We start from the raw sequence: 26,308 nt of genomic DNA, 5'->3' as shown, positions 1-26,308 counted from the left end.
TACTCACTGTTCCAGATGAGATATAGTCTTACCATTGTTTTTTGATTCATGGAATGAATCAAACGCTACAAAATTTATGAAACCCTCAGGATAAGCTGCTCAGATGTTTTTGTCTGGCTATCAATTTATTTATTTATTTATTTTAATACCGTAGATTAGATGTATTTTCTGTCTTCATCCAATGGAGGGGCAACTGAGCTTATACTGTTTGATGTTTTACTTGATGTGCGATATTGTATTTTTAGTTTTGCTCCCCATTCTTCATTGTACTGTATTTATTATAAAAACCAATAAAAAAGATTGAAAAGGAAACTCGAACAGATCAAAGAGTTCATCTCAACAATCCTAGTTCAAACAAAGGAGCTTACAGGATATTCCAAAGGGCACAACAACCATTCAATAGATCAGAGGTGTAATACAGAGAAAAATTATTAGCCAAATACACACCCAGTAAGCACGCAAAAATAGTAATATGATCATGTCCAAACAATCTATGTATTATGCTAGTGGTAAGGCAACAGGGGTTAGTCACGTGCCTCAGATACAAAAGGCCATGGAATAGATCACCCATTCTTAACCTTTATTGGCTATGGCCCCCTTAGTACTTCCTAAATCCAGAAATGTACATTGCATGCATTATTCTGCAAAGGGCAATGTAATCACCACTTTGTCACAGGATCATTAACCTAGAACAGTCATTCTCAACCCTTTCTTCGGCTGCGGCTCCCTTTGGACTCTGCTCAAAGTTTATGGGCCCCCTTCGCTGTGAAGCAGTCGAGTTTATTTGGGTTATTCCGACTACATCATGAAAAATATTTTATGATTTCAGTCCATTTCCCCCCACCCACCATCCCCCCTTTTAAATGTGCTGTGGCCGCACTGAGAATGGCTGTTTTAGATCCACCTGAGAAGGTGTTACCATTTAAGCTCCAATCAGGAAAATGGGAAGCACGCTGTCAGCTCCGCCAAGGATATCTGCTCAATGATCTGACTCGGGATGTTACACACCTGATAGTGAGTGGTGCCCACAAAAAGACTTCAGATTGGACACCAGACAAAAAGGAATCAGGTGTAGACAAGTCTGCAGTTCACCAAGCTGTTTACACTGGTTAAAAGGAGTCACCAGGCATGGAAAAATTAATTATCTGGCTCATCAGAAGAGTCTCATTCAAGCAGCTTAGCCAAGAGTGCAGGAAATTTGTAAGCATACATTAATTTAGCATCATTATATCCGACTGCATGTTTGTGTATCATCATGCCCAACATAGCCTCTCTTATCATCGTGCCCAACATTGCCTCTCTTATGCGACAACTCTAATTGTCAAATGTCAACATACTATATTAAGAAATGACCCCATTACAAGTTCTCCCTCTCAGATAGTTCTGTATTGATGTATTCTTCACACTCACATATTCAACCATGTCTTTCTCCTTCCAGTCCTGATAGAGATCTCTCATATCAATCAGTTTGTTCTCCAGCTTCTCAACTGCCCACACTTGGGTGCCTTTCCCCTTGCGTCGGACTTGAATGGCAGATTCACTTACAATTGCACCTCTCTGTTTCGATAAACAACCACAGATTTAACAGATGGAACAAAGTGAATATAATTACAAGTTATCATAAAAATCTTTGCTCATCAAAATCAACTGAAAATGCAATATATAGTAAAGACCCTGGTATCTGACACCTGTGGGGACCGGTGAATTTTCCAGTTGCTTGAGATTGTGCGTTGTTTGATTGATGAACTAATGGTGAAGCACACCAATATTAAACTGTTTTACCCATTTATTTTCCACCAGTTGCTTGAATTCCAGATAACAGGGGTTTTACTGTACATTAAACAATGCATCTCTAAGTAATCTAAAACTAGATTTAAGTTGAGAGGGAAATCTTCAAAAAGACACAGGAGGGCACCTTTTTGGACAAGCTACCACAGGAACTAGTAGAGATGGGTACAATTGTAATGTTCATCAAGACATTTAGACAGGTGGGTAGGTTCAGAGGGATAGGGGGCAAACACAGGCATCTGAGACAAGCTCTGGCAGACAACTTGATTGGTATGGACCATTTAGGCCAAAGGGTTTGTTTCCATGCTGTATAACTACAAGTCTCTAAACAAAGGAATACTTGTAGAAAGAGCAGATTCGTCAGTATTTGTAAGGAGAGAATACAGGGCAAATTGTAAGTTCCAAACGTAGATTACGAACTTTGGGTAAATGAAAAAGATTAACAGAGGGAATAGTAAGTGAAAGGGTAGCAGAATAGCACAGCTGGAAGAGCCACTGTTCACTGTTCACCCTGGTTCAGACCTGCCCTCACCTGCTGTCTGGGTGGAGTTTGCAGCTGTTATCCCATGGATTTTCTCTAGGGTGCATCCAAGTTCTCCAAATTACAGAGAAGGACTCAACACCCCTCTCTATAATTTCCTAACAGAAATACCACAGTCTGTCCGGGTCACTAGCAGAATATCGAGCACCGTTATGCTGACCTCTGGTACACCTCAGGGCTGAGTGCTCATCCCACTCCCGTTCATGCAACTGACCATGAGTGCATCACCAGATCCAGCTCTAACAGTGTCATCAAGTTTTAGATGACACAACAGTCGTTGGCCTCATCAGCAACAATGATGAGTCGTACTACAGAGAAGAGGTGGAAAATCTCGTGAAATGGTGTAAGTAACAACCCGAGTCTCAACACGGACAAAACTAAGGAGATGATCGTGGACTTCAGGAGGACCAGGAACAACCACCTTCCACTACACATCAAAAACTCTGTAGTAGAAAGAGTGGAGAGCATCAAGTTCCTTGGAGTTCATTTAACTCGTGACCTATCATGGATCATCAACATCTCCTCACTTGTCAGGAAGGCCCAACAACTGCATTTCTTGAGAAGAATGAAGAGGGAAAGGCCACCAGCCACCATTTATGTCAACCTTCAAAAGGAGCTCTATCAAGAGCGACTTGGCCAGCTGCATCACACTGTGGTGTGGTTGCTGCAGAGAAATCCACAGGACCATACGAATGGCAGAGAGGACTACTGGAGTCTCCCTCCCGCCATCAATGTGATCTACTGGGATCATTGTCTGAAGAGGGCAGGCAAAATAAATGAGTAACCCTTCTACCCTCCACACAGCATCTTTCAGCTGCTCTCATTTGGGAAGAGATCCAGGAGGATCAGAGCCAGCACCACCAGGCTGAGGAACAGCTTCTTCCCGCGGGCAGTGAGAACGTTGAATGACCAAAGGAACTGCTCACACTAACCAACTGAGACGCTCATATTAACGAAACAATATTTATTTTTATAGATAAAATTCTCGTCCTGCATTTGTATTATTTGGTATGTGTGTAATGTCTGGCTATGTGTCTGGATGTTTTGCACCGAGGACCTGTTTTGTTGGATTGTACACATATAATCAGATGACAATAAGTTTAACTTGACTTGAAATTCCAATGATGTGCAGGCTAATTGGCCACTGTAAATGATGTAGCTGGGGGGCAGGGGTGTTATAGAGTTTCTATGAATGTAGAGGAAATAAAATGGGATTTGCGTAGGACGTCTGTAAATGGTTGGCATGAACTCATTGTGTCAAATGGCCTACACCCAACTGCAAGTATGTGACTGAACACTCCAAGGAGCAATTTAGATTAAATAAATAACAAATCTATCCTTCAAGGAAGAGATATAGGTGCATAAAAACAAGGAATGGCAAGCTGTGAAGAAGTTTACGAGAGTCTTCAGTGACATACCGAATCTCCTCAGACACCTCACAAATTAGAGCCGCTGGCGAGCCTTCTTTGTGATTGCATCAACTTGGAGGCTTCAGGACAAATCCTCAGAATGTTAACACCTAGAAATTTGAACCTCTTGACCTTCTCCACTACTGAGCCCTCGATGAGGACTGGGTCGTGTTTCCCTGACTTCCCCCTGAAGTCCACAATCATCTCCTTGGTTTTACTGACATTGAACACAAGGTTGTTTTCATTGCACCATTCAACGAGCTGGTCTATCTCCCTCCTGTTTTCTTCCTCATCGCTGTTTGTGATTCTGCCGACAACTGTAGTGTCATTGGCAAACTTGAAGATGGCTTTGGAATTGTGCCTGGCCACACGGTCATGGGTATATAACGAGTAGAGCAGTGGGCTGAGCACCCATCCTTGGGGTGCGCCAGTGTTGATTAATGAGGTGGAGAAGACAATGTTTCCAATTCGTACTGACTGTGGTCGTCCAATGAGAAAGTCAACGTGCAATGATCTCACAAGCAAAATAAAACAGCTTCTTCTGCACGAGACATTGTGTTTCCCACTGAATATTCACATGCAATAAAATACTACTGAATCGGAGCCACATAACATGAGAATTATAATACAGGTATGCGCCGCTTAACATCCACGATATGTTCTGTGAAACTGGGCGTTTTGCAATGTGGACATTGTGCGAACATCATATATACTGAGCAAAGCTATATGGGATACTATAGTGTACCTGCAAACTTTTTATTTGTAAGTAAGGATCAATGTGTGGACTGACACGTGGCTGTGAGCAGAGAGTGGGGCAGAGGGATCAGTGTGGGGAGACTGATACAGGGCTGTGGGCTGAGAGCAGAGCAGTAGGATCAATTTGGGGACCGTCAGAGGGCTGAGGGAAGAGAGTTGGGCAGTGGGATCAGTGTGGGGACCGACACTAGGCTGTGGGCTGAGAGCAGGGCAGCAGGATCAAAATGGGGACCGTCACAGGGCTGAGGGGAGAGAGTGGGGCAGTGGGATCAGTGTGGGGACTGACACGGGGCTGTGGGGAGATAGGGAAGTGGGATCAGTGTGGGGACTGACATGGGGCTGTGGGGAGAGAGTGGGGCAGTGGGATCAGTGTGGGGTCCAACATGGGGCTGTGGAGAGAGAGCGGGGCAGTGGGATCAGTGTGGGGACTGACATGGGGCTGTGGGGAGTAGATGGGGAAGTAGGATCAGTGTGGGGACTGACATGGGGCTGTGGGGAGAGAGTGGGGCAGTGGGATCAGTGTGGGTTTACAGTATACAATTTCCTATAGCTAGCAATCGCTTTTTGTAAATTGCTGAGGACGTGCTCGTGGTAACTGAATAATGATGGGACCACGGATGTACATGCAGACAGATGATGCCCGAACATTAAGTGGTAGCCAATTTCAGAACCTTACAAATGCAAGGTAACCAATAACAAAGTTTCAACCTAGTTGTGAAGTCAGTCAATCAATAGTTTGGAAGTTGGGATTTTGGGAAAGGAAAGGGGTATTGGGAAACCGATCTCATTTGTAGACTGATCCACTAACAATCACAATTATCCTTCAGAGTTGAGTGTTTTCATTCATGTAAAAACCACAAAGAGAGGAATAGAGGCATCAGTCTTTAAAGTGCAAAGAAATGGAAGACAAAAATGTAATTATTTTAACGGCTTTCATTACAGCTTTGTTCATATTTCTAAAAACAGCCATCACTGGAATATTGTAGGAGTTACAGGAAATACACTAGGCTTGAAAAAAGATGATTTATTTCTAAAATGAACTTAACAATGAAAAGTATGAGACAAAAATTGTAAAATTATTGTTTGATAGGAGAGTAAACAAAATAAAACAGCAGAGATTGAAGAATTTTGTGACAAGAAAGTGGTCCAGACACTCCACCTCAACTTCCAACCATTCCACAACTCTGCGGCTCCAATTACTTTTGGAACAGTGGATAGGTGGTACCAAGTGTCCAAAGTAACAGAATATATAAATTTTTAAAATATCCAAATAGGAGCCACATGTACCACAGTCCTGAATTTCCATGTGAAGGATTAATACTTTATGAGCGCAATACCTTGTAACTCGGTTTAAAATGAAGTATTCATTAAAAGTCCCAATATTTTTATGAAAAGCAGGAGAAAGTTTCTGTTTCGATAATTGAGTAAAACTGCTGCAAAGTCCTCTTTCAAACGTCTGAATACAAATGCTCATTGAATTTTCTAAAAGGCATACTTTAGCGTTTAGCAAAAATGTTAGTTATCTCTGATAAACAAAACATTCCAACTATGATCCCTGAAGTGCACCTTCCAGAATGAAGATAGATTCAATTCATTTATTTTGGAAGTTACTATGATGAGCTCTTGATGAAGTCCAGCAGGTATGACACAAGACATTAGAACAAATGTCCTTTCCAGTACTTTTAATTTTTTCCTTGGTTGAAAGGTGACCAAGGCAAAGTTCCCTCCGTCATCCTTCCTCGGATAATCACAAGGAATATGTAGCCATCATTTTCTAACTGAGTGTGCGGCTACTTGAAGTGCAGGAAGAGATGACCAGGATCAAAGTTATGTCTCGGGTACAGAAGCTGCAATGTCAGATTCTCTTCTCTTATGTCATGAGAAGATCACTGGGGTCTCTCTTCCCTCTATCAATGACACCTCCATGGAGCGATGCTTAAAGAGGGCTAAGAGAATCATCGAGGACCCTTACCATCCAGCCCACAATATCTTTGAGACACTACCTTCAAGGAAGAGATACAGGTGCATAAAAACCAGGACTGCCAAGCTGGGAAACAGCTTCTTCCCACAGGCAGTGAGACTTGAATTTAAGAAACCAATGAACTATTTTTATATATATTTATTTGGGATTGCTATGTATTTAATGTCTGCGTGTGTGCATTATGGACTGGAGATGCACTATTTTGTCGGGTTGTATATGTTCAATCAGATGACAATAAATTTTAACTTGGACATGGATTGGGATTTTGCAACTGTCCCTAACAGAACAGAAACAGGTACTGACTATTGGCCTTCAAAAGACATCAGTTTGACAAACACAGTAGTTCATGATTACTGACAAAGAAAAATACATGTTTTCCCACTCTCTTAACGACATCGATTTTCAAGCAACATGACCAAATCTGCCTACCTTTCTGTTTGCACTGAGGTTTGCTGCTGGGATTTGCAACGTGACTTGGTAATCTGTCTGTTTATTCATCTCTTCTGCCAGGAAGTTTGCTTCTCTCACCAGAGCATTGGTTCTCACTAGCTGCTCTCTCAGTTTCGCCAGACTGTGACGGAACAGTTGATCCCTATAAAAGGGGAAATAAAAACTAGAAAAAATGAATCAACCTCCCTTTTCCCACTCAATGTAGTGATTGTTGCAAATGGAAAATGCCTCCAGTTGGTGCTTTACACAATTTCTTTGTTATTAATTTTTTTCAGGATCCAGGAATTTCTCACAAGGCTAACATTTATCAACTTCTCTTAATTTCCAACAAAGAATTTTTTTCATTTATTTACATCACAATAGAAGCCGATTCTGGCTATTTAAACCCATGCCATCCAATTACACCCAAATTAACCCATGGAGGTTAGGAGGAAACCGGAGCACTTGAGGAAAACACACCAAAACTCGGGAAAATGTACAAGCTCCTTACAGACATCTCTGGATTCGAACCTGAGTCGCTGGCACTATAATAGTGACCACCACCTTAAGTCCCTGCAAGCCCTTCTTGTGAAGTTTTCCCAGAGTACTTTTGGGTGGGGAGTTCCAGGATATAGACACATCATTAATAAAAGGACCAGCAGCAAATTTTGGAGGGAATACAGGCCAAACACAGGAAAATAGGACCATTTCAGAGAAATTACAAAACAGAAAAGGAACAAAGGGACATTGATAGGTTGCAGAGCTGGGCTAAAAAGTTACATATAGTGTTGAATCCAGAAAAGTGTGAAGTGCCTCATGTTGATAAGACAAATTTGAAGGCAGAATATAATACGACTGGGAGGACTCTGAGCAGTGCAGACGAACTGAGAAATCTCGGGGTCTGTGTCCATGGGACACTAAAATTGTTGCACAGGTTGATAATGTTGTGAAGAAGGTGTGTTGGCCTTCATTAACCGGGGAATCGACCTCAAGAGCTGTGAGGTAATGTTACAGCTCTGCAAGACTTAGGTTAAACTTCACTTAGAATATTGTATTTAGGTCTGCTCATCTTATTACAGGAAAGATATGGATGAGATACAGAGGGTTGCCCAGATTGGAGACTATGCCTTATGAGGATAGGCTGAATGAGCTTGGTCTTTTCTCCTTGGAGTGATGGAGGATGAGGGGTGACCTGATAGAGGTGCACAAGATGATAAGAGGCGTTGATCATGTGAGTGGCCAAAGCCTTTTCCCAGGGCTGAAACGGATAACACCAGGGGGCATAATTTTAACAGCTTGGGAGTAAGTACGAGAGGATTTTAAGAGGTAGGTTTTTCACACAGAGAGTGGTGGGTGCATGGAATGTGCTGGCAATGGTGGTGGGGGCTGTTACAACAGGATCTTGTAACAGATTATTAGAGAGGTACGTGAAATGGAGAAAAAATGGAGGGTTATGCAGGAGGGGGATTCCAGGCAGATGTGAGAGTAGGTTATTAGGTTAGCACAGCACTGTGGGCCAAAAGGCATGTACTGACTGTTGATTTCTTAGTTCTGTGTTTCTTGGCTCTTCAACAGAAGCTTAATAGCCTGAATATGCATGAGACTGTCTGATCTTGGAAGCTAAGCAGGCTCAGGCCTGGTCAGTATTTGAAGGGGAGACTGTAGGTTTATGTGAGGGGCGCTGGACAAAGTGACGACTCTCTGTCTGGCTTACGGTGGATAAAAATTAAAGAATTTCATGTTACATTCTAAATGTCGTATTATGTGACAATAATGGAACCTTTACCTTTTAACTTGGGCCAAAGGACCTGCTATTTCTATTTCCAAGTCAGAGTCCACAACTTGGAGAAACTCGATAGTGACATTTCCCATGTGTCCAAAGCCCTCGCTGTGGGTCTGAAGGCACTGTCCAAAGAGCTCGGATTAGTAACAGCAGTGGTGTGGAGATGGATTTATCTAGACAAGTGATTCTTCATTTGTGACTAACAAAACTCTTAGAATATTGTGTTCAATTCTGGTTGCCTCATCTCAGAAAGGATGTGGAAGCTATGGAGAGGATGCAGAGAAAATTTACCAGGACGTTGTGTGGATTGGAAAATATGTCTTATGAGGCAAGGTTAGCAGAGCTAGGGATTTTTCTTATACAACCATTTACAACACAGAAACAGGCCAATTCAGGCCTTCTAGTCCATGCCAAACAATTTCTCCCACCTAGTCCCATTGACCCGCATTCGGCCCATAACCCTCCACACCTCTCCCATCCAACTTTTCCTTGAATATTAACATCGAATTTGCTATTACCACCACTGACAGAAGTTCATTCCATACTCCCATCACCCTCTGCATGAAGAAATTCCCCCTTGCATTTGCCTTACACTTTTCCCCTTTTACTCTCAATCCATGCCCTCTTGTTTGAATCTCCCCCACTCTCAATGGAAAAAGCCTACGCACATTGATTCTATCCATCTGTCTTATAATTCTGAACACATCGATCAAATCACTCCTCAATCATCTATGCTTCAGGGAATAAAGTTTCAGCCTGCTCAACCTTTCCCTGTAACTCAAACCCTGAAACCCCGGCAACATTCTCGTAAACCTCCTCTGCACTCTCTCTATTCTGTTGATATCCTTCCTGTAATTCGGCAACCAAAACTGCACACAGTATTCCAAATTTGGCCTCACCAATGCCTTATACAACTTCAACAAAACATCCAAACTCTTGTATTCAATACTCTGATTTATGAAAGACAACAAACTAAATGCCTCTTCACCACCCTATCCACATGTGATTCAACTTTCAGGGAATTATGTACCATGACTCCCAAATCCCTTTGTTCCACTGCATTCTTCAATTGTCTTCCATTTAACGTGTTTGTCCTATTTTGATTAGTCCTACCAAAATGTAGCACCTCACATTTATCAGTATTAAACTCCATCTGCCATCTTTCAGCCCACTCTTCTAACTGTCCGACATCACCCTGTAAACTTTGATAATCATCCTCACTGTCCACAACACTGCATCATTTGCAAATTTACTAATTCAATTTGCCAGCCTATCATCTAGATCGTTAATATATATGACAAACAGTGAAGAAGGATGACAGGTGATTTAATAAATGTCTACAAGATTATGAGAGGCATAGATAAGGTAGACAGTCAGTGCCTTTTTCTCAGGATGAGAGTAGCAAATACCAGAGGACATCTGTACAAAGTGAGAAAAGCTTAGGGGAGACATCAGAGGTATGTTTTTTTTTTAACAGAGTGTAGTGGGTGCCTGGAATGTATTGCCATGGGTGGTGGTGGACACTGGAACAGTAGAGACATTTAAAAGACTCTTAGACTGGCACATGGTTGCAAGAAAAATAGAGGGTATAGCTGTGAGACAGGAAAGGTTTAGTTTGTTGAATAGGTTTATATATTTTGGCGCACATCGTGGGCTGAAGGGCCTGTACTGTGCTGTAATATTTTATTTTCAATGCTCAAATGAGGGAGCCAAGAGTTCAGTTCCTCATTGAAGAACACATAACCTTTGAGCTACTGCACTGCACTCCCATTGAACTAAGTTTGATTCTCTGGCTGTAATTGCAATGGAAGAATAAGGGATAACTCTGATTGAATAGATTATGTTGGTGTTCAGCTCTTCATCAATGCTCAGTTTTGAGCTTATAGATGTTCTCAGTCTATTCCATTTACCATTGTACCACCACACAATAGGATGTTCCTGCACTGAAGACAAGCCTTGGTTCATGGTCACCTCCACCATTACTATCGTGGACAACAGCATCAGCCAGAATTCAATTGCTGAGAAGGTCAAAATGGCAGAGCTGCTGAAACCCAAGATGAAAGTTGTTCTTGGCATTGGTCATGAGGGGTTGCAGACTCTGGGGAGCAGCGGACTGGCATCAGAAAAGGGGAGAACACACCCCATTGAGAAGGAGAAGGATAGATGACCCAACAGGGAAGGTGACCACAGCAGCAAACCACTTCAGTGGCTGCAGGCAACTTGCTGAGGACCTGCAAGAATTGCTGGAGACTGGCTCATGGGAACCAGATCAGAGCCAGGATTCGAGAGGGAGCTGAGGCCAAGAAGGGGTCCTGAAGGGCCTTGGAAGCTGAAGTCTTCCTGATCGAGTCGGAGGTTTGAATTGCGAGAACAGGAGTCTGTACAGCTTTAGAGGACATAGACGTTAAATGGAATACAAACTCTTGTATTCAATACTCTGATTTATGAAAGACAGGCTGTGAATCCACGGACACTCTGAAGGCACTCATTTTTGCCTCCCTTTCTCCTATTGTTAGGGGTGCCAGGCAATGCTCTTGGCAACTTGTTTGCCTTAGGGCAGACGACAGTTAAAGTGTATCACGTATGTTACATTTTTACTGTATTATTAAGTAACAATAAAAGGAACTTTGAAATAGGTTTCATTTCTCATGCTAGCTCATCCACCTGTTACAATGCGGCGGCTCTGTCCTTCTGGAATTGGCCAGCTCAGTGTGGGTTGGGGGGGGGACTATCAAGCCACACATGATGATGGACTTTAAAACCCATCACTAAATCTTCAACATACAGGAGCACTGACTTTTCTACTGAGGAGAGATGTCAAAAGGTTGCTTCCCGTGGTGGAAGAGTCTAGATCTAGGACAAGAGGGAACAACTTCAGCAATGAAGATGCGGAGGAATTTCTTCAGCCAGAGGGTGGAGAATCTGTAGAGATTGTTGCCACAGGCGGATTGTGGAGGACAAGTCATTGGGGGTATTTAAGCAGAGATTGATAGGTGATTTATTAGGTTATTGGGAGGAGGCCGGCCAGTGGGAAAATGGAACAGCTCAAGATTGAATGGCGAGACAGACTTGATGGGCTGCTCCCGTCTTATGGTCATAAAAATAAAAATAAAGATAGCATTTTCCTATCATGGGTGGCATGGTTGGTGTAGCAATTAGCATAAGGCTTTTATAGTCCCAGTGATCGGAACTGGGGTTCAAATCCCATGCTGTCTGTAAGGAGCTTGTGGAAACTCATAACTGTAGTCTGGTTCTGATGAAGCTTCACTTGCTGTCTCCAAATCTTGCTCTGTGGCACCTTCTCGGTTGGTCTCAATCTCATATTCTTTTAACTTGTCTGTGATAAGGTTCAACCGTTTTGGCAAAGAATTAGAGAATTTCTTCAAAAATTGTTTAAGATTAAATTTTTATTAGATCCATAAGTTTTTTTGTTATATTATACTGTCCTATTTAATGATTTGGGGTTGGATAAGTTTCAGATCGCTTTTCTTCATCGAGCATTGGCTATTGCGTGTAAATGTGTGGTGATGTCTTGGAAGGATAATGTTGAAGTGAATATAGTTCGTCGGCAATAATAAACTCAGATTTTGTATTTATATGGAAAAAATAACATAGTTTGTATGATCATTATAATTTTTTTGTTCAAATGTTTTGAAATGTATGGGTTTAGTAATATCTTAAGGTACTGTACGTTTTTTTAAAAATTTGTTCCCCTTGCTGGGTTTGCTGAGAGGGAGGGGTGTGGGCGGGTTGGCTTCAGTTGTAGTTTATTTTTATTTTTATTTTATGTATTGTTTGATAATATTTTGAAAATTTTAAATAAAGTTTGAAAAAATAAACTTGTCTCTCCTCTTCCTCATAGGTAGGTTAATTCTATTTACGAACACAAAAGATTTCATTGCTACAGCACATTTTTTTTAAAATATGCATTCCTTGGATTGAGTGATACAGAGACCGTAATACTATCACAGCGCCAGAGATCCAGGTTCAAATCTAGTGCTGTCTGTAAGGAGGTTGTACATACTCCTCTTGTCTGCCTGGATTTCCTCCGGATGCTCTAGTTTCCTCCCATCCTCAAATGTACGAGGCTTGTAGGTCAATTGAAGTATGGGTTCATAGCCTGGAAGGGCCTGTTACCGTGCTGTATGTCTAAACTAAATTAATACAGTAAAACCTCATTAGAACGTGGTAGTTGGGGTCCAAGATTTCATACTGCATTACAGCCAAGTCATGGAACAGATGCACATTCTGTAATTAATGCGGCACTATTTGATCAAACGCAGTGTTAAATAGGTGAGAAGTAAATTGACTCGCAATAATGGAAGTAATTTATGCAGATTAACATCTCAAATAAATTAAATTCATGCTGTAAATATACAAAATGTCAGTCAAACACAACGATTAAAATTAAGTATTATTATTATTCAATTGGTTCCCTTTGTCATCTTGATCAAAGAAATGGATTTGGAGGGAAAAATGCACATCAATAATCTATCAAACCCATCCACCTATCTTTCAAAATTTGCAAAATTTGGGGTCCAAAGACACTATAAGCAATTCCACGGATTAAGGAATCGCGTACTAATGAGGTTTCAGTGTATTTTAAAAAATTAAATATACACTGAAAAGGTAAATTCTAGATTTTAGACATTTCGTTTGATACCAAAAACAGGCAAGGTTGCGATACTGAGGTGCACAGTTCAGTGAGACACATTCCCAACTTTCCTTTGCACACACGTACCTCTCCTCGGACCAGAGCTTGACTTTCTGCTGTGCAGTTTGAGGGGTGTAGGATAATCTCTCAATGCTGTGCCGGTGCATCCTCTCTGGTGACAGCTGTTGGCGAAGGAGCTCCAGCTCACGCTCGTACATTAATCGCTGCTCTTCAAGCGCATTTTGTTTCTCCTCTAAGTACTGCTTCTCCAGGATCTGCACCACATTCTGCACAGGATCTGCAAAACCACACAGAGTCACTTCACGATGTTCACAATAACGTCAGATAGCTTTTGGATTATGCATGTCGATATACCAATACAACAGATTTCAATGTTTAATTTAATAAGCATTTAAACATATTTAATGTGCTTTAAAAACATAAGGGATCCAGACCTAGTTCCCAGTTTGCAGTATCACAACGACTCTTTGAGAAATTCAGACAGCATGATATTTATATTAAAATATTTAATTCAGGTGGCTGCATCTGTGTCTCAGAAATTGTACTCTGGTCTCTCGAGTCAAGAGGTCACCAGTTCAAGTTCCGTTCCAGAGTTCAACAGAAAGTCTAGGCTGACATTCCAGTTACAAGAGGGAAGTTTTGTGCTGGACACAGCATCCTTCTCAAAAGGCATTAAATCAATGCACTGTGTAAATCACGCCCAAGCAGTTCGCTGACCCCACGTGCATTTTTTGTATCTTCCTTATCCAAAAAACCTTGTTCATGTTCCAAACCTTGGAAGCCTGCACAAGACCCAGACCTCACTGAGTGGTGGGTGGCTGATCATGTGATGGTGCAGCTGCTTCAATCAGTGGGCATTATTATTTATCATGGAACTGAGGAAAATCTCCAGGACGCAATGCTTAGAAGGATTTAAAATCAACTCATTTCTCAAAAGTTGCCTCAGCACAAGGACCACCCACCAGCAAAGAGGGCTGCAAACCTGTAAAGAAGGGAGGGGAAATAGGAACACGCTACCCTTTCACTTCAACAACTCTGGTGTTCCAAAGGTTTAACAACAAAACCTGTCACTCACCATTAGTGCTGAGGGCTTTCATCATGACCTCCATCTGTGCAAACTCATAACTGTAGTCTGGTTCTGATGAAGCTTCACTTGCTGTCTCCAAATCCTGCTCTGTGGCACCTTCTCGGTTGGTTTCAATCTCATATTCTTTTAACTTGTCTCTCCTCTTCCTCATAGGTAGGTTAATTCTATTTATGTACAAAAAAAAAATTTCATTTTTGTCGTGGCACCTTCACTATTCAGCCAACCAGTGGAACCTCTTCAACTTATGGCTGTGAAGTTGGACTCCCAGAGATCAAAGCAATGGAAGGCTCTTCCATTTTCATATCTTTAAGAGGAGAGTTCTGTCCTTTTTGGATAGCTTGACAATGTAGAAGTCAATTCAGCCATTTATATCCATGCCACCCAAATTAATCCAAATTAATCCATAACCCCTGTATCCTTTTAAGGGTAGGAGGAAACCGGAGGTCCCAGGTAAAACCCACTTGGAGAATGTAATGGCATTGCACTAACCTCTACGCTAACCATTTTGCCAATTTCTTAAACATTAATGGCTAATCATAAATAACTCTGCTTAAGGATCGTGGGCCAGGCGGGAAGCCTGGCCCACGACAACAAGAGGCCTACCATCAGTTCAGGGAGACCCAGATGGCTGGGCACCTGCTGTTGCCCGGGGAGTAGGCCAAGCATGCCATGTTGGAAAGCACCAAGGCAATGACCAGTTCCAAGTAATGGCTCTTCTCAGAGCCAGCCAAAAGCCCAGATTAAACACTTCGTATAGAAAAAAAACAGCTACTCTGTAACTTGGATGTGATCACTAAATTATAATTAGTTTTATAACACAAGATCTTGCCCAGCATAAAAGAAGCTGAAAATGTATCAATTTATTTCACACTGTATCTCTACAACTCAAAGGCAGGTCAAATCTGACACAACTAGATGGATATTTTGAAAGACCAGACAGTTCTGTATCAATAGATATTCTGCCGAAATGTACTTCATGTTAACGTTTGACAAAGTCAACACAAGAAATAATTGCACAGACATAACTGTTTGGAATTGGGGCGAGTTCACATTGATATTTGTTCTCGAGATACAAGTAAGATTCAGGAACGCAGAGTGTCCATTCATTGGCGGAAGAAGTGCTGATCCCAAATGTATCAGCTCAAGTATAACATAATTTGGTTGAAATAAAGATATTTTATTAAAGATTATTTTGAGAAGGCACAAATAGGAGCAGAAGTTACAAAATGACAGAAATTTTAAATGAAAGAAAACTGTGGCAAATGGATTTCACTGTACACATCACAGAACCATCCACCCTGATGTACTGATTGCAGTTGAAGCGATTAAGCCAGTTACAGGTGCATGTGGGAATGCTCAGCATCTTGCATCTTGAGGCATAGGAGTGGTTACGGAATACGAGGGAGTTTTGTTCATCCCTATGGCAGAACATTACACAAGCACCAGTGCATCCCTTCTGGTCAAGAACGTGGTGTGGTCTGTGCATAGGCTGGTTTTTCTATTTCATGACTTTCCCTGGATGGAATTGGATGGATCCTCTCCCCCCACACTGGCCCCTCAACTACTAGGAGAGCTGATTAGGATGGTAGGGTAGGTTGGAGAGACACAACGGTCCACACTATGGTTGCGTAATTTAGGTAGGGTTGCCAGATCTTCAGAAAGGGATTATAATGTTTCCCTAAGTTGTATATAATCTTCTCCAGGGGAACACAGCTTTGCATTTCCCTGTTCCAAAGTTCAATGCCCCCCCACCCCTACCAATACAAGTTTTATACCTTTGTGTGAGAGTTTTGGTTATTGTGTTTGAGCAGAATTAGTTGGGTGTAAGTGTTCAATGTTAGGATGGGAATGGGATATAAAGGAAGAACTCAATCTCTATGATGTGTTAGTTTGGAAGTAACAAACATGGAATGTAAAAAAAAATGTTCATATTGTTAATAACAGTATTAATGAGACGATCAATGGTTGGAGTTTGAGTTGAAAAATAATGAATAAAATATTTAAAAAAAACATGGTGTGGACTTCAGTATCAGATGGTGTCAAACCCTGTGGCTGGTGGAGACGGTTTCTATCTCCATTGACGTACCGATTGCTACCAAAGCCTTGGTGGTTATAGTTTTGGCTCCCTGATGTTCTACAATGTCTTGTCAGCATCCACTGTGACTTCAAGGGTTTTCCAAAGTTTTGTACCATACTAGTCTCTCCAATGAGAGATTCCGCTCGGTTCAACAATACACCCCAGTCAGTGGGCAAATAGTAAAGCAATGCAACTGCTGAATCCAATGTGATTTGTGATTCAAGTTTACACAAAATTGCCTTCTATGAGCTGTAAGGCAGCCAAAGAGTCACCATTAGTGTTGCCCAATACCGTTTACAGTACGAGAGAAAGAGAAGCAAACGAAAGTCACTTAGGCAAAAGAGAGCCTCTACAGCTACACTGAATCCTACTTGATCCATTGGCAACCAGAACTCCAGATCCACGCCTGCAATATGATCAGGAAGCCGCCCTTCTTGCCCTCAGCACCCTCTCGATCCCGGGTCTGATACCTGGTTCCCATGAGCCAGCCTCCAGCAGCCTGCAGATCCTGTGGGTCCCCCAACCGCGATGCCCACAACCTGTGTGCATTCCTCATTCGCTGAGCCCCTCAGGGGTCCACAGCCCTGTAGGATCATCTCCTCTGCTTCACCTTCTCATAGGGTAGTGTTCTCCCCACATCTAGTGCCCTGCGTTAGTCCTCTGCTCCCTGGAGTCTCCAACCCCTCGAGGCTGGTGCCGAGCACAGGCGCTTCCTTCTTGGGAACAGAGCCGCGGTGTAGGATTTTATTTACAAACACTGTCAGCTGCATTAACGACAGTTTAAAGCCTGTATGGCGCCACCACATTATGACCTGGCAGTAGAACCCTGCGAAGCAGCGCTGAGTCACCGCTCTCCCCGATCTGCACCAGTAGCAGTGCTACCTTTACCTTAGTTCCGACAGCATTGCCATTTTTTTTTGTAACTCAGCAAGTCAACAAATTAATGTTTTCCTGAGTTGAGGTGAGTTGACCAGTATTTATAAACATGGTGTTGATATAGGCTGACAGTTCTTTCCAAGTATCCAAACTGAACAGTTGACAAGACTATACAAGTCCTCTGGGTTCCTAAATAAATACTACGACTGCTCTTGAAATATGGTGGTGTATCTCAGCATTCAAGACTCCATAACACTCTGCTACTCAATGCGGAGAAGGAAATTATATCTTTTCTCCAGCTTCTTCCTGCTCTATTATTGGAAGGGGTTTACCTGTCAGTTTAGCACAGGTTGGCCATGACTCTGATTGGAGTCAACGCTCATGTCTTGCATAATGCCATGTCAATGAGATCGACAGCTTCTCAAGGGCAGAATCCAAATCACAAGTGACCATGGCCATTGAAAAGCTTTGAGGTAACCTGTCATTTCCCCTGTTATTATTTCCCTGCCAGGGAGTGGTGATCTCAAGAGCATCCGATCATCAACATCTACCAATATCCTCCTCCACCCTCACTACCTTGTGTTCTTCCTCCTCCTCCCTAACCACCCCCTGATGGAGAGGCTTAGGCTCCCAGAATGTGATCCGAATAGCATTATAGACAAGGCCCCGGCAGCAACTGTAATTGAAAACAAAGAAATACTGGGGGAACTCAGCAGGTCTTTGCAGCGTCCATAAGAGCTATGGATAAAAAGCAGATAGGTCCATTAGGGTTAGGGTTAAGCCTTACCCTAATGCGAATAAAAAGGCAGGAGAGGAGGAGGGAAAAAATGGCAGGGGGAGGAGTACAGGCCAACAGGAAAAAGGCCAAAATTGGACAAGGAGAGGAGAGGAAAGATGAGAACACTTGACTACAAAGATTTTGCTTCCTGAACACTTCTCGGTGTACTTTATGGACTTTGGGCTGTTGATCATGAAAATCGCCTTAAAATGTTCCTATCACTATTCGTTTTTTTAGATGTAACCTACTTTCCTGATACCCCTGCAGCAGAACTGTTCTGCCACTATGTCATCCAGCCTTTCAAGTAGCAATAAAATGTGCATCCCTGAGAGAGGGGTACAAACTAAAGTGACAGATGTAAACATTCCAAATAAGCACAGGACACCACAATGATGTCATTTCATCCACACACCAGCACATCAACTGCTTTAGGCTGTATTTTGTGTGCTCCCAGACTCACACAGAATGACAATAGTTTGCAATTTTAAGCTAATGCAAGCAAACAAGCTAATGCAAGCAAACATTTACAGTGAAATCTATCTTGCACTAACTAGAAAAACCACATAAATGTTCTTTCTTCCCACTGGATGAAAGTTATTCCTTTCTTTTGAATGCTTCCTCCATTCCACGATATGTTCTGTGAAATAGGATGCTATGCGATTTGGACTTTGTGCAAACACCATATTATAGCAAGATAGGCATTTATTCTATCAAGACGTATGCATTATAGGTTATATATGTACTGTACCATTACACACCGGGCAGCACATTCGTTTTCTATACAAGAGACATGAGATCCACATGTTGCGTGCGGGAAGCCACTATGTCGTGTTCTCTGATTGGGATTTCTGAACTCTATTATCATTTTATGGGACCATGGATGAATATGTGGTCAGACGTTGCCCGAACGGACGTTAGGCGGGACATGACTTATGCACAAACCTCCGATTTTAAAAATATGGGGCGAGAAATTATGATAGGATCCACAACCCATAACTATTTAATTTATTTTTAAAATCTAAAAATCGTTCAAGTAAAGAATCATTTCAACAGGAAAGTGGAGAAGGGAGCAGACTGAGGAAATAGGCAAGAAAAAGAGATTAGAAATGTAAAAAGACAAAATGAGATGGGCAAAGGCGAAGATAGAAAATGCAGCAGAGTGAAGATGATTCATAAAAACCAAGAATGCATTTAAAAAGAAATGTTTGTGAGCTGCAGCAGAGCGATTGAATATTTTAAACAAGACGGCTGAGTTAGAACATTACATACCTAAAGAAGTGGTTATTTCCCCATAAAATTCTGTCCCCATGCCAGAGAGAGCTGGGAGCAAGTAACACAGCACCATTCAAGCAAGTTCTGAAAAATAAAAGTTAAATCATCTGAAGTTCAGGATTCAATCTCTGAATTTTAATCCAGACCTGCCAAGTAGAACGATGCAAATAAATAATTTTGGCCATTATTTTGACATTTCATCTGTTGATTCTAAGGTCAGGTCCTGCTTTGGGATTTGCACATCAGTTAAGTATTTTGATGCAATCAAGATATCAATCAGTACGAAGCAGCTGAGAATATATTCTAACTGCACAGAAATGGGTTTGGTCAATAATAAGATTGTAAGATATAGGAGCAGAAGCAGGCTATTTGGCCCATCGAGGCTGCTCTGACATTCTATCAGGAGCAAGTGCTTTAAAAAATTCTCATACACAGTAGAAGCCGATTCCGTCCATTTAAACCCATGCCGTCTGATTATACCCATTAACCTACCACCCCGTATATTTTGGAGGGTGGGAGGAAATCGGAGCACCCTGGGAAAACCCATGCAGGTACAGGGAGAATGTACGAACCCCTTACAGACATCTGCAGATTCGAACCCAGGTCACTTCTGGTGTAATCGCTTGGTGCTAACCGCAACACTAACCAATGCTCCCACGCAGCTCCACTCCCATGCCTTCTCTCCACAACCCTGACTATTCAGATACCTATCAATCTTTGCCATAAATACACCCAATGACTTAGCCTCCACGACTGCATGTGGCAACAAATTCCAGAGGGTCAGCACTCTGACTAAAGAAATTCCTCTGCATCGCTGTTTTAAATGGGCAGCTTTCAATCCTGAAGTTGTGCCCTATTGTCCAAGACTCCCCTACAATGGGAGACAGCTTTGCCACGTCTACTCTGTCCATGCCTTTCAACATTCAAAATGCTTCTAATGAGGTCCCCCCCACATTCTTCTGAACTCCAAAGGGTACAGTCCAAGAGCTGTCAAACATTCCTCAAATGCTAATCCCTTCATTCCAGAAATCATTCTTGTGAATCTTCTCTGAACCCTCTCCAATGCCAGGACATCCTTTCCTAAATAAGGAGCCCAAAACTTTGCATCTGTTACTCCAAGTGAGGCCTCATCAGTGCCTTATAAATCCTCAACACCATATCCCTGCTCTAGATATGAATAACAACATTGCATTTGCCTTCTTCACCCTGACTCAACCTGGAGGTTAATGTTTAGGCTATCCTGCAGGAGGACTTCCAAGTCTCTTTGCATTTTGAATTTTCTCCCTATCCAAACAATAATCTGCCCTTTTCTTCCTTCTGCCAAAGTGCATGACCGTATACTTCCCAACATCATATTTCATTTGTCACTACCCATTCCCCTAGTCTCTCTGCAGCCTCTGTTTTCTTCTCACTACCTGCCCCTCCACCTAAATTTGAATAATATGCAAACAGCCACAAAGCCATTTATTCCAAAATCCAAATCATTAATGTACAACGTGAAAAGAAGTGGCCCCAACACTGACCCCTATGGGATGGGATTCCGTTATCCCCCCCTCTGATTCTGCCGATCAGCCAATCGTGCAAGTACAAAGGAGGGATATGGACCAGCAAATGGGCATCATGGTCAGCACAGACATGGCGGGCTGGTCCATGTTTTAAGACCCCATGAGGTATCAATAGAGCATTCATATCTTCACATTCTTTATTAATCATAAAACATCATACTTTATTCATAATTCATCATGAAAAAGATTTCATGCTAAAAATTAAGATGGAAGTAATTACTTTAAATTGTAGTACCTCTCATTGAAATTATAACTTGGAGTTGCAACAAGGCTTTCCAAGTTTGGAAATAAATGGGAATAAAATTGGCAACAATTTTGGGAAAATAGTGCTATTTTTAATCAGACAAGGAACAAGGCAAGAAGCAAGAGTCAAAACAGTATGATTTCAGACAAGCCAATCAGCATTTTTAGTTAGAGATCTCATGAATAATCTGATTTTTTAAAAAATTGCATACAGAATCTAAACCTTAATAAATAAATCTATTCGCAATCACATGGAATAAGGTAGGAAATACATGCCAGACCAAAGAGCATCTGAAAAAAATAAGAAAAAACAATTGAAAGGTCCTCTGAATGGTCTGCAATGTGACATTTTGAACAATCTCCCCTTTCCCAGATTCTGTACGATTCCAGAGCTCGAGGATTTCATGGTAACTGTATTGCTGAAATTGCAAACTCTGCTGTTGCGACAGGCAACGAGCTTGAACTGACAGTTCCACTATGGACTGGTTACCTGGCGTTTTCATTTGGGCTGAGAACGACGTCCCCATCTGCTGTGAAGTCAATGACACAGTGCTTAGGCTGGATACCAATTCCGCACAGCTGAATATCCTGAGATTCATCTGCACCAATTCTAGTGTGAGTCTGAAGGGAACACGAGAAGCATAAAAAAGGTCAGTACTTGCCTATGAACATTCCTGCCATGGACAGCACAATAAAACCACTTCAGCAGGCCAGCACGAATCAGTGTTTCCATGCACACTGGCCTGGAAAACATTTAATCATGACCTTTACCTAATTAAATAGAGATTCAAAAGTAACTTAAAGCCAAAGTAGCAACAATTACAAAATATGGTCCAAAAAGAAAACAGCTAAGAAATGAAAATCACTATATTTAAACAGCCTACTTTTTACACTGGGTGAAGACTTTAAAGTGGTCTCATACGCTCTCACAAAGTTGCAGAAACCAGGACAAGGTGATTTTACAACATAAGCGTGACAGAAAAACATTGATTTCACGTTTAATGCGGAAGGATGGTGATATTAGCAGCAGGGAAAACAGTCCTGCATGAACTGTTTTAACTCAACATTTGCTGATGAATACAGGACAGGCCTCAGGGAATATGGATGGGGCAGGTAATTAGGAAAGGACATGGCAGTGATGCATATGGAAAAGCAAAAGGATCTTTCTCTGTGGGAGAAAGAAGAAAGGTAAAACTTTTAATTGGTGAGAAGGAGACTTAGATATGCGTAATGCTATTATAGCGCCTGCAACCTGGGTTTGAATCCAGTGCTGTCCGTAAGGAGTTTGTATATTCTCCCCAGAGTTCCAGTTTCCTCCCATCCTTCAAAACGTACACTGGGTTGTAGGTCCATTTGGGTGAAATTGGGCAGCACGAGTTTAAAGAGTCAGAACCCGCTTCTACTGTGCTGTAAATAAATGTTAAAAATTGAGGAAGGGAAGCCCCTCAAACAATGAAGGGAGCAGAAACTACAAGGGGCCACATAGATGTGACAGGGGTACGTCGCAAACTAGTGGCTGAATGTATCAACGTACCACGATAGAATATATGAATATGACAATAAGGATGCGCAAAGGCTTTGCATGGCTTTCCTTGGTACAAAGTTTTATTGTGAATAAAGTTTATTTTTGGAAAAAAATATTAAGCAGACTCTGGTTATGCTTATAATGTATAATTTAAAATATAATAAATAAAGGGGAAAATTATGAGAGCCAGATCCACCAAGTTGAGGAACAACAGCTTCTTCCCACGGGCAGTGACACTGCTGAGCAACTGCTGAACTCCTAAAACAACTGCCTGTGACTATTATTTATTAATAATATTTATTTTTAATACATGAAGACCAGACATGGATATAGGTTCTGTGTATCTGTATAGTTTGTATGTCCGTGCTTGCACCGAGGACTGGAGAATGCGGTTTTGTCGCTTATACTGGTTTAATCAGATAAATGATCTGTAGAGTTTAGAAGGACAAGAGATGATCTTTTTGAAACACAAAACTCATTAAAGGGCTTGATAGATAAATGTATTGCTGAAGTCTCCAGTGGCTCAGGCACCCCAAACTAGGGGCTTACAGCCCCAATGTAGTGACCAGCTATTCAGAACAAATTTCAGATGAAATATCTTCACCCTGAGGATAGTCAGTCTTGAGCATTCTTTAGTCAATAACACTGAGAAGCTCAGTCACGGAGTCTACTCAGAATATGGACTAATAGATTACTGGATAGGGAGTGAATCAAGGAATATAGAATGAGTGTAAGAAAATAAATGGCTATACTTCGGCTTTGCTTTGGAGTTTGAGGAGATTTGGTACGTCACTAAAGACTCATGCATATTTCTACAGGTGTACCATGGATAGCATTCTGACTGGTTGCATCACTGACTGCTATGGAGGCACTAATGCACACGACAGGAAGAGGCTGCAGAAAGTTGAGAACTCGGCCAGCACCATCACCAGCATCAAGAAAGCAGCCTCTATCATCGAGGACCTGATCCCTCTTCACGCTGCTACCATCAGTACAAGAATTTCAAGATGAATACCCAATGATACAAAAAGATCTTCTCCCCCTCCATCATCAGATCCCTGAGTGGACAATGAACCACAGACACTACTTCACTTCCTCTTCTTTAGCACTAATTTATTTATTTAAATTTGTAATTTATAGCAATTTTTGCAACTGTAACACTGCTGCAAAACAACAAATTTCGTGACACATGTTCATGCCAATAAATTTTAATTCTGACATACTCCTCCTCCTGCTTCCCATCTTCTTCTGGAACGAGAAGTCTACCATTGCAATGTGCTCAAATATGATCTTTAATCCAAAGTTCATTTTCAAAAGATGTTTCAAATTGTATGGAATCTACAACCAGTTACTAAAACAACCAATAAACAAATTGGAAACAACCTCCCTATTTGGGAAATGATTAGGGTGGTGAAGGAGAGCATTAACGTGAAAACTTCGAAGAAATACAGGATAGGAAAGAGAGAATGGCAAACTGAAAAGGTTTAAAAGGCATTTCAGGAGGAGGTTTATGTGAATAGTAAATATCAATATGGACCAAACCAGCAATTAGTCTAACAATTAGTGAGTAATTATCCAGCAACACATATTCATCTGCTCCAGAGATGTAAATTATATGCAAGCCAAAGGTAGATACAGTTGAACATCTTGAGGAGAAACAGGGCTGTCTTGATACATCAAATTGTATAGCTCTTCTGGTAAATATTCAAGACCTGGTAGATGTCAGGCCTTAAAAGGAGGTCCAACTCAACCTAAAAATGTGGATGTCGCAGAAGCAGAAATTGTTTGAATTTATTGGACGCAATGCGGCACAAGAGTAGATGTGGCAAAGTTTTTTTCCCCATGCAAGGGGAGTCTAGGACAAAAGGGCACAACTTCTGGATTGAAGGGCACCCATTAAAAACAGAGATGCGGAGGAATTTCTTTAGCCAGAGGAGTGGGTTTGAGTGGGAGAATGGATCAGCTCATGATGGAATGGTGGAGTAGACTCAACAGGCCGAATGGCCTATTTGTGCTCCTACATCGTATGGTCGTTTAGTCTAATTAACCAAGGGTGAGGATTTGGTTATCATAGTTGATCTGAATGGCGGAAAAGACTGTTTATTTCAGGACCTTGCCCAAAGAATGTTTTGGCTTGGTAATGTTGTAAATACATACAAAAACAGATATAGAGAAAATCCTATTTTCAACCTAAATCCAATGACTCATCTGCTGGATGCTCTCCTGAGGAATTATTTTGTTTCTAATTGGTGCAGAATTATTATTTACCTGTATTTCAAGTCTATTACATCGGTAATACATCTTTACCTCCTATGGACACTGCAAACCTGCTGAGCTCCTCCAGCATTTCTGGGTTTTTTTTAAAATGGCAATCACAGCATCTGCACACTGTCCTGTTTGGAGCTGGCCCATGAGGCATGCCAGTACCCAGGCAAAGAATTACTCAGAATGTGGCTTGCGCCTCAGCAGCATCAGGTTTGCAACCTCCACTGATGCTGCACTTTGCTGGCTAAAATACTGGTTACATAAATAGCGCTGCGTACAGCCTGTGCCTCACACTCATGCTCACCTTCAAATAATAAACAAGCAGCTCGTTGAGTGCAGGGTCAGCATTCAGGTTGACCAGAAAGCATTGGTCATCACCAACTTTAATGCCGGAGGATTCCAGCGAAATACCCATACTCTCCAGCTGCTTCTGTCTCTCCTGCACCAAAAGTACAAAAGAGAACAACCCAATTTAATTGAGAAAAGATAACATCAGCTTAGTATTTCAAATTTCAAGTTATCATCTGTCTGCACATGTACAACCAGACAAACCAATGTACTTGAATTTACAGATATTTTTTTCTAAATGGGAGAATAGATTTGGCTACAGAAATGAATGCTGCATAAATCTGATCAATCTACCCTTATCCACAATGATTAAAGACACAGACATCAATCCTACTTTGATCCTTTGCCAGGAATAGTTTCAAGTGGCCTCAACATGAAATCGTCTATTAAACCTCTCCAGTAAATCTGATCACAGATCCTAATTAACACAGCTTCATAAACCACAAAAGAAGCCTTTTTCTCAGGAAAATACAAAGCAAAGGCTACTTAGAAAACACTTGTCAAAGTCATTTTTATTTTCTGGAAGAGTCTGTAAAACTCTTTAGTTCAATAGAAGTGCACATAATGTACAACTATAGTCAAGAAGTCCAACGTAATTAATTTGTCACCATATTAAATTGACTTGATAGAAATTTAAGTTGCAAGTCTGCTTTCAAACAAACTCAAACATAATTTTGACTTCTCATAAAGAATTCTTGAAATCAAGTTTCATTGAATGTTCTTTTAAAAGAATCTCCTTCTTAAAAAAAACCTTGAAAACACCAAGAAAGATAAAGCACCGTGAGCCCATCTCTGACTTGAAGCAAAAAGAAAACATTTAAAAGGTCATCTTTTCAATCTTAATAATTCTAATTTTTCAACAGAAAATGTTGCTTTTGAAACTATTTCCAGCATTACCATCATGGAATCC

General features: G+C 41.4%; 1 protein-coding gene across 6 annotated transcripts in view; it reads right to left on the bottom strand.

Annotated features, from left to right (window-relative positions):
* kif13a (kinesin family member 13A) overlaps nt 1-26,308 on the bottom strand; it is a 343,290-nt gene that overhangs the window by 110,631 nt on the left and 206,351 nt on the right. For all 6 annotated transcript variants that reach the window (XM_069908320.1, XM_069908319.1, XM_069908326.1 and 3 more), the window contains 7 exons: nt 25,355-25,489; nt 21,751-21,881; nt 19,450-19,536; nt 14,438-14,613; nt 13,429-13,639; nt 6,905-7,067; nt 1,411-1,557 (listed from right to left, as the gene is read on the bottom strand). In XM_069908320.1, the coding sequence (XP_069764421.1) occupies nt 1,411-1,557; nt 6,905-7,067; nt 13,429-13,639; nt 14,438-14,613; nt 19,450-19,536; nt 21,751-21,881; nt 25,355-25,489 (1,050 nt within the window). The remainder of the gene's footprint in view (nt 1-1,410; nt 1,558-6,904; nt 7,068-13,428; nt 13,640-14,437; nt 14,614-19,449; nt 19,537-21,750; nt 21,882-25,354; nt 25,490-26,308) is intronic.

Source organism: Narcine bancroftii, chromosome 1 (genome assembly GCF_036971445.1).
Source record: "Narcine bancroftii isolate sNarBan1 chromosome 1, sNarBan1.hap1, whole genome shotgun sequence".
Classification (NCBI taxonomy): Eukaryota; Metazoa; Chordata; class Chondrichthyes; order Torpediniformes; family Narcinidae; genus Narcine; species Narcine bancroftii.
Note: the sequence above shows the minus strand (reverse complement) of the source record. Positions and strands in the feature narration are given on the sequence as shown.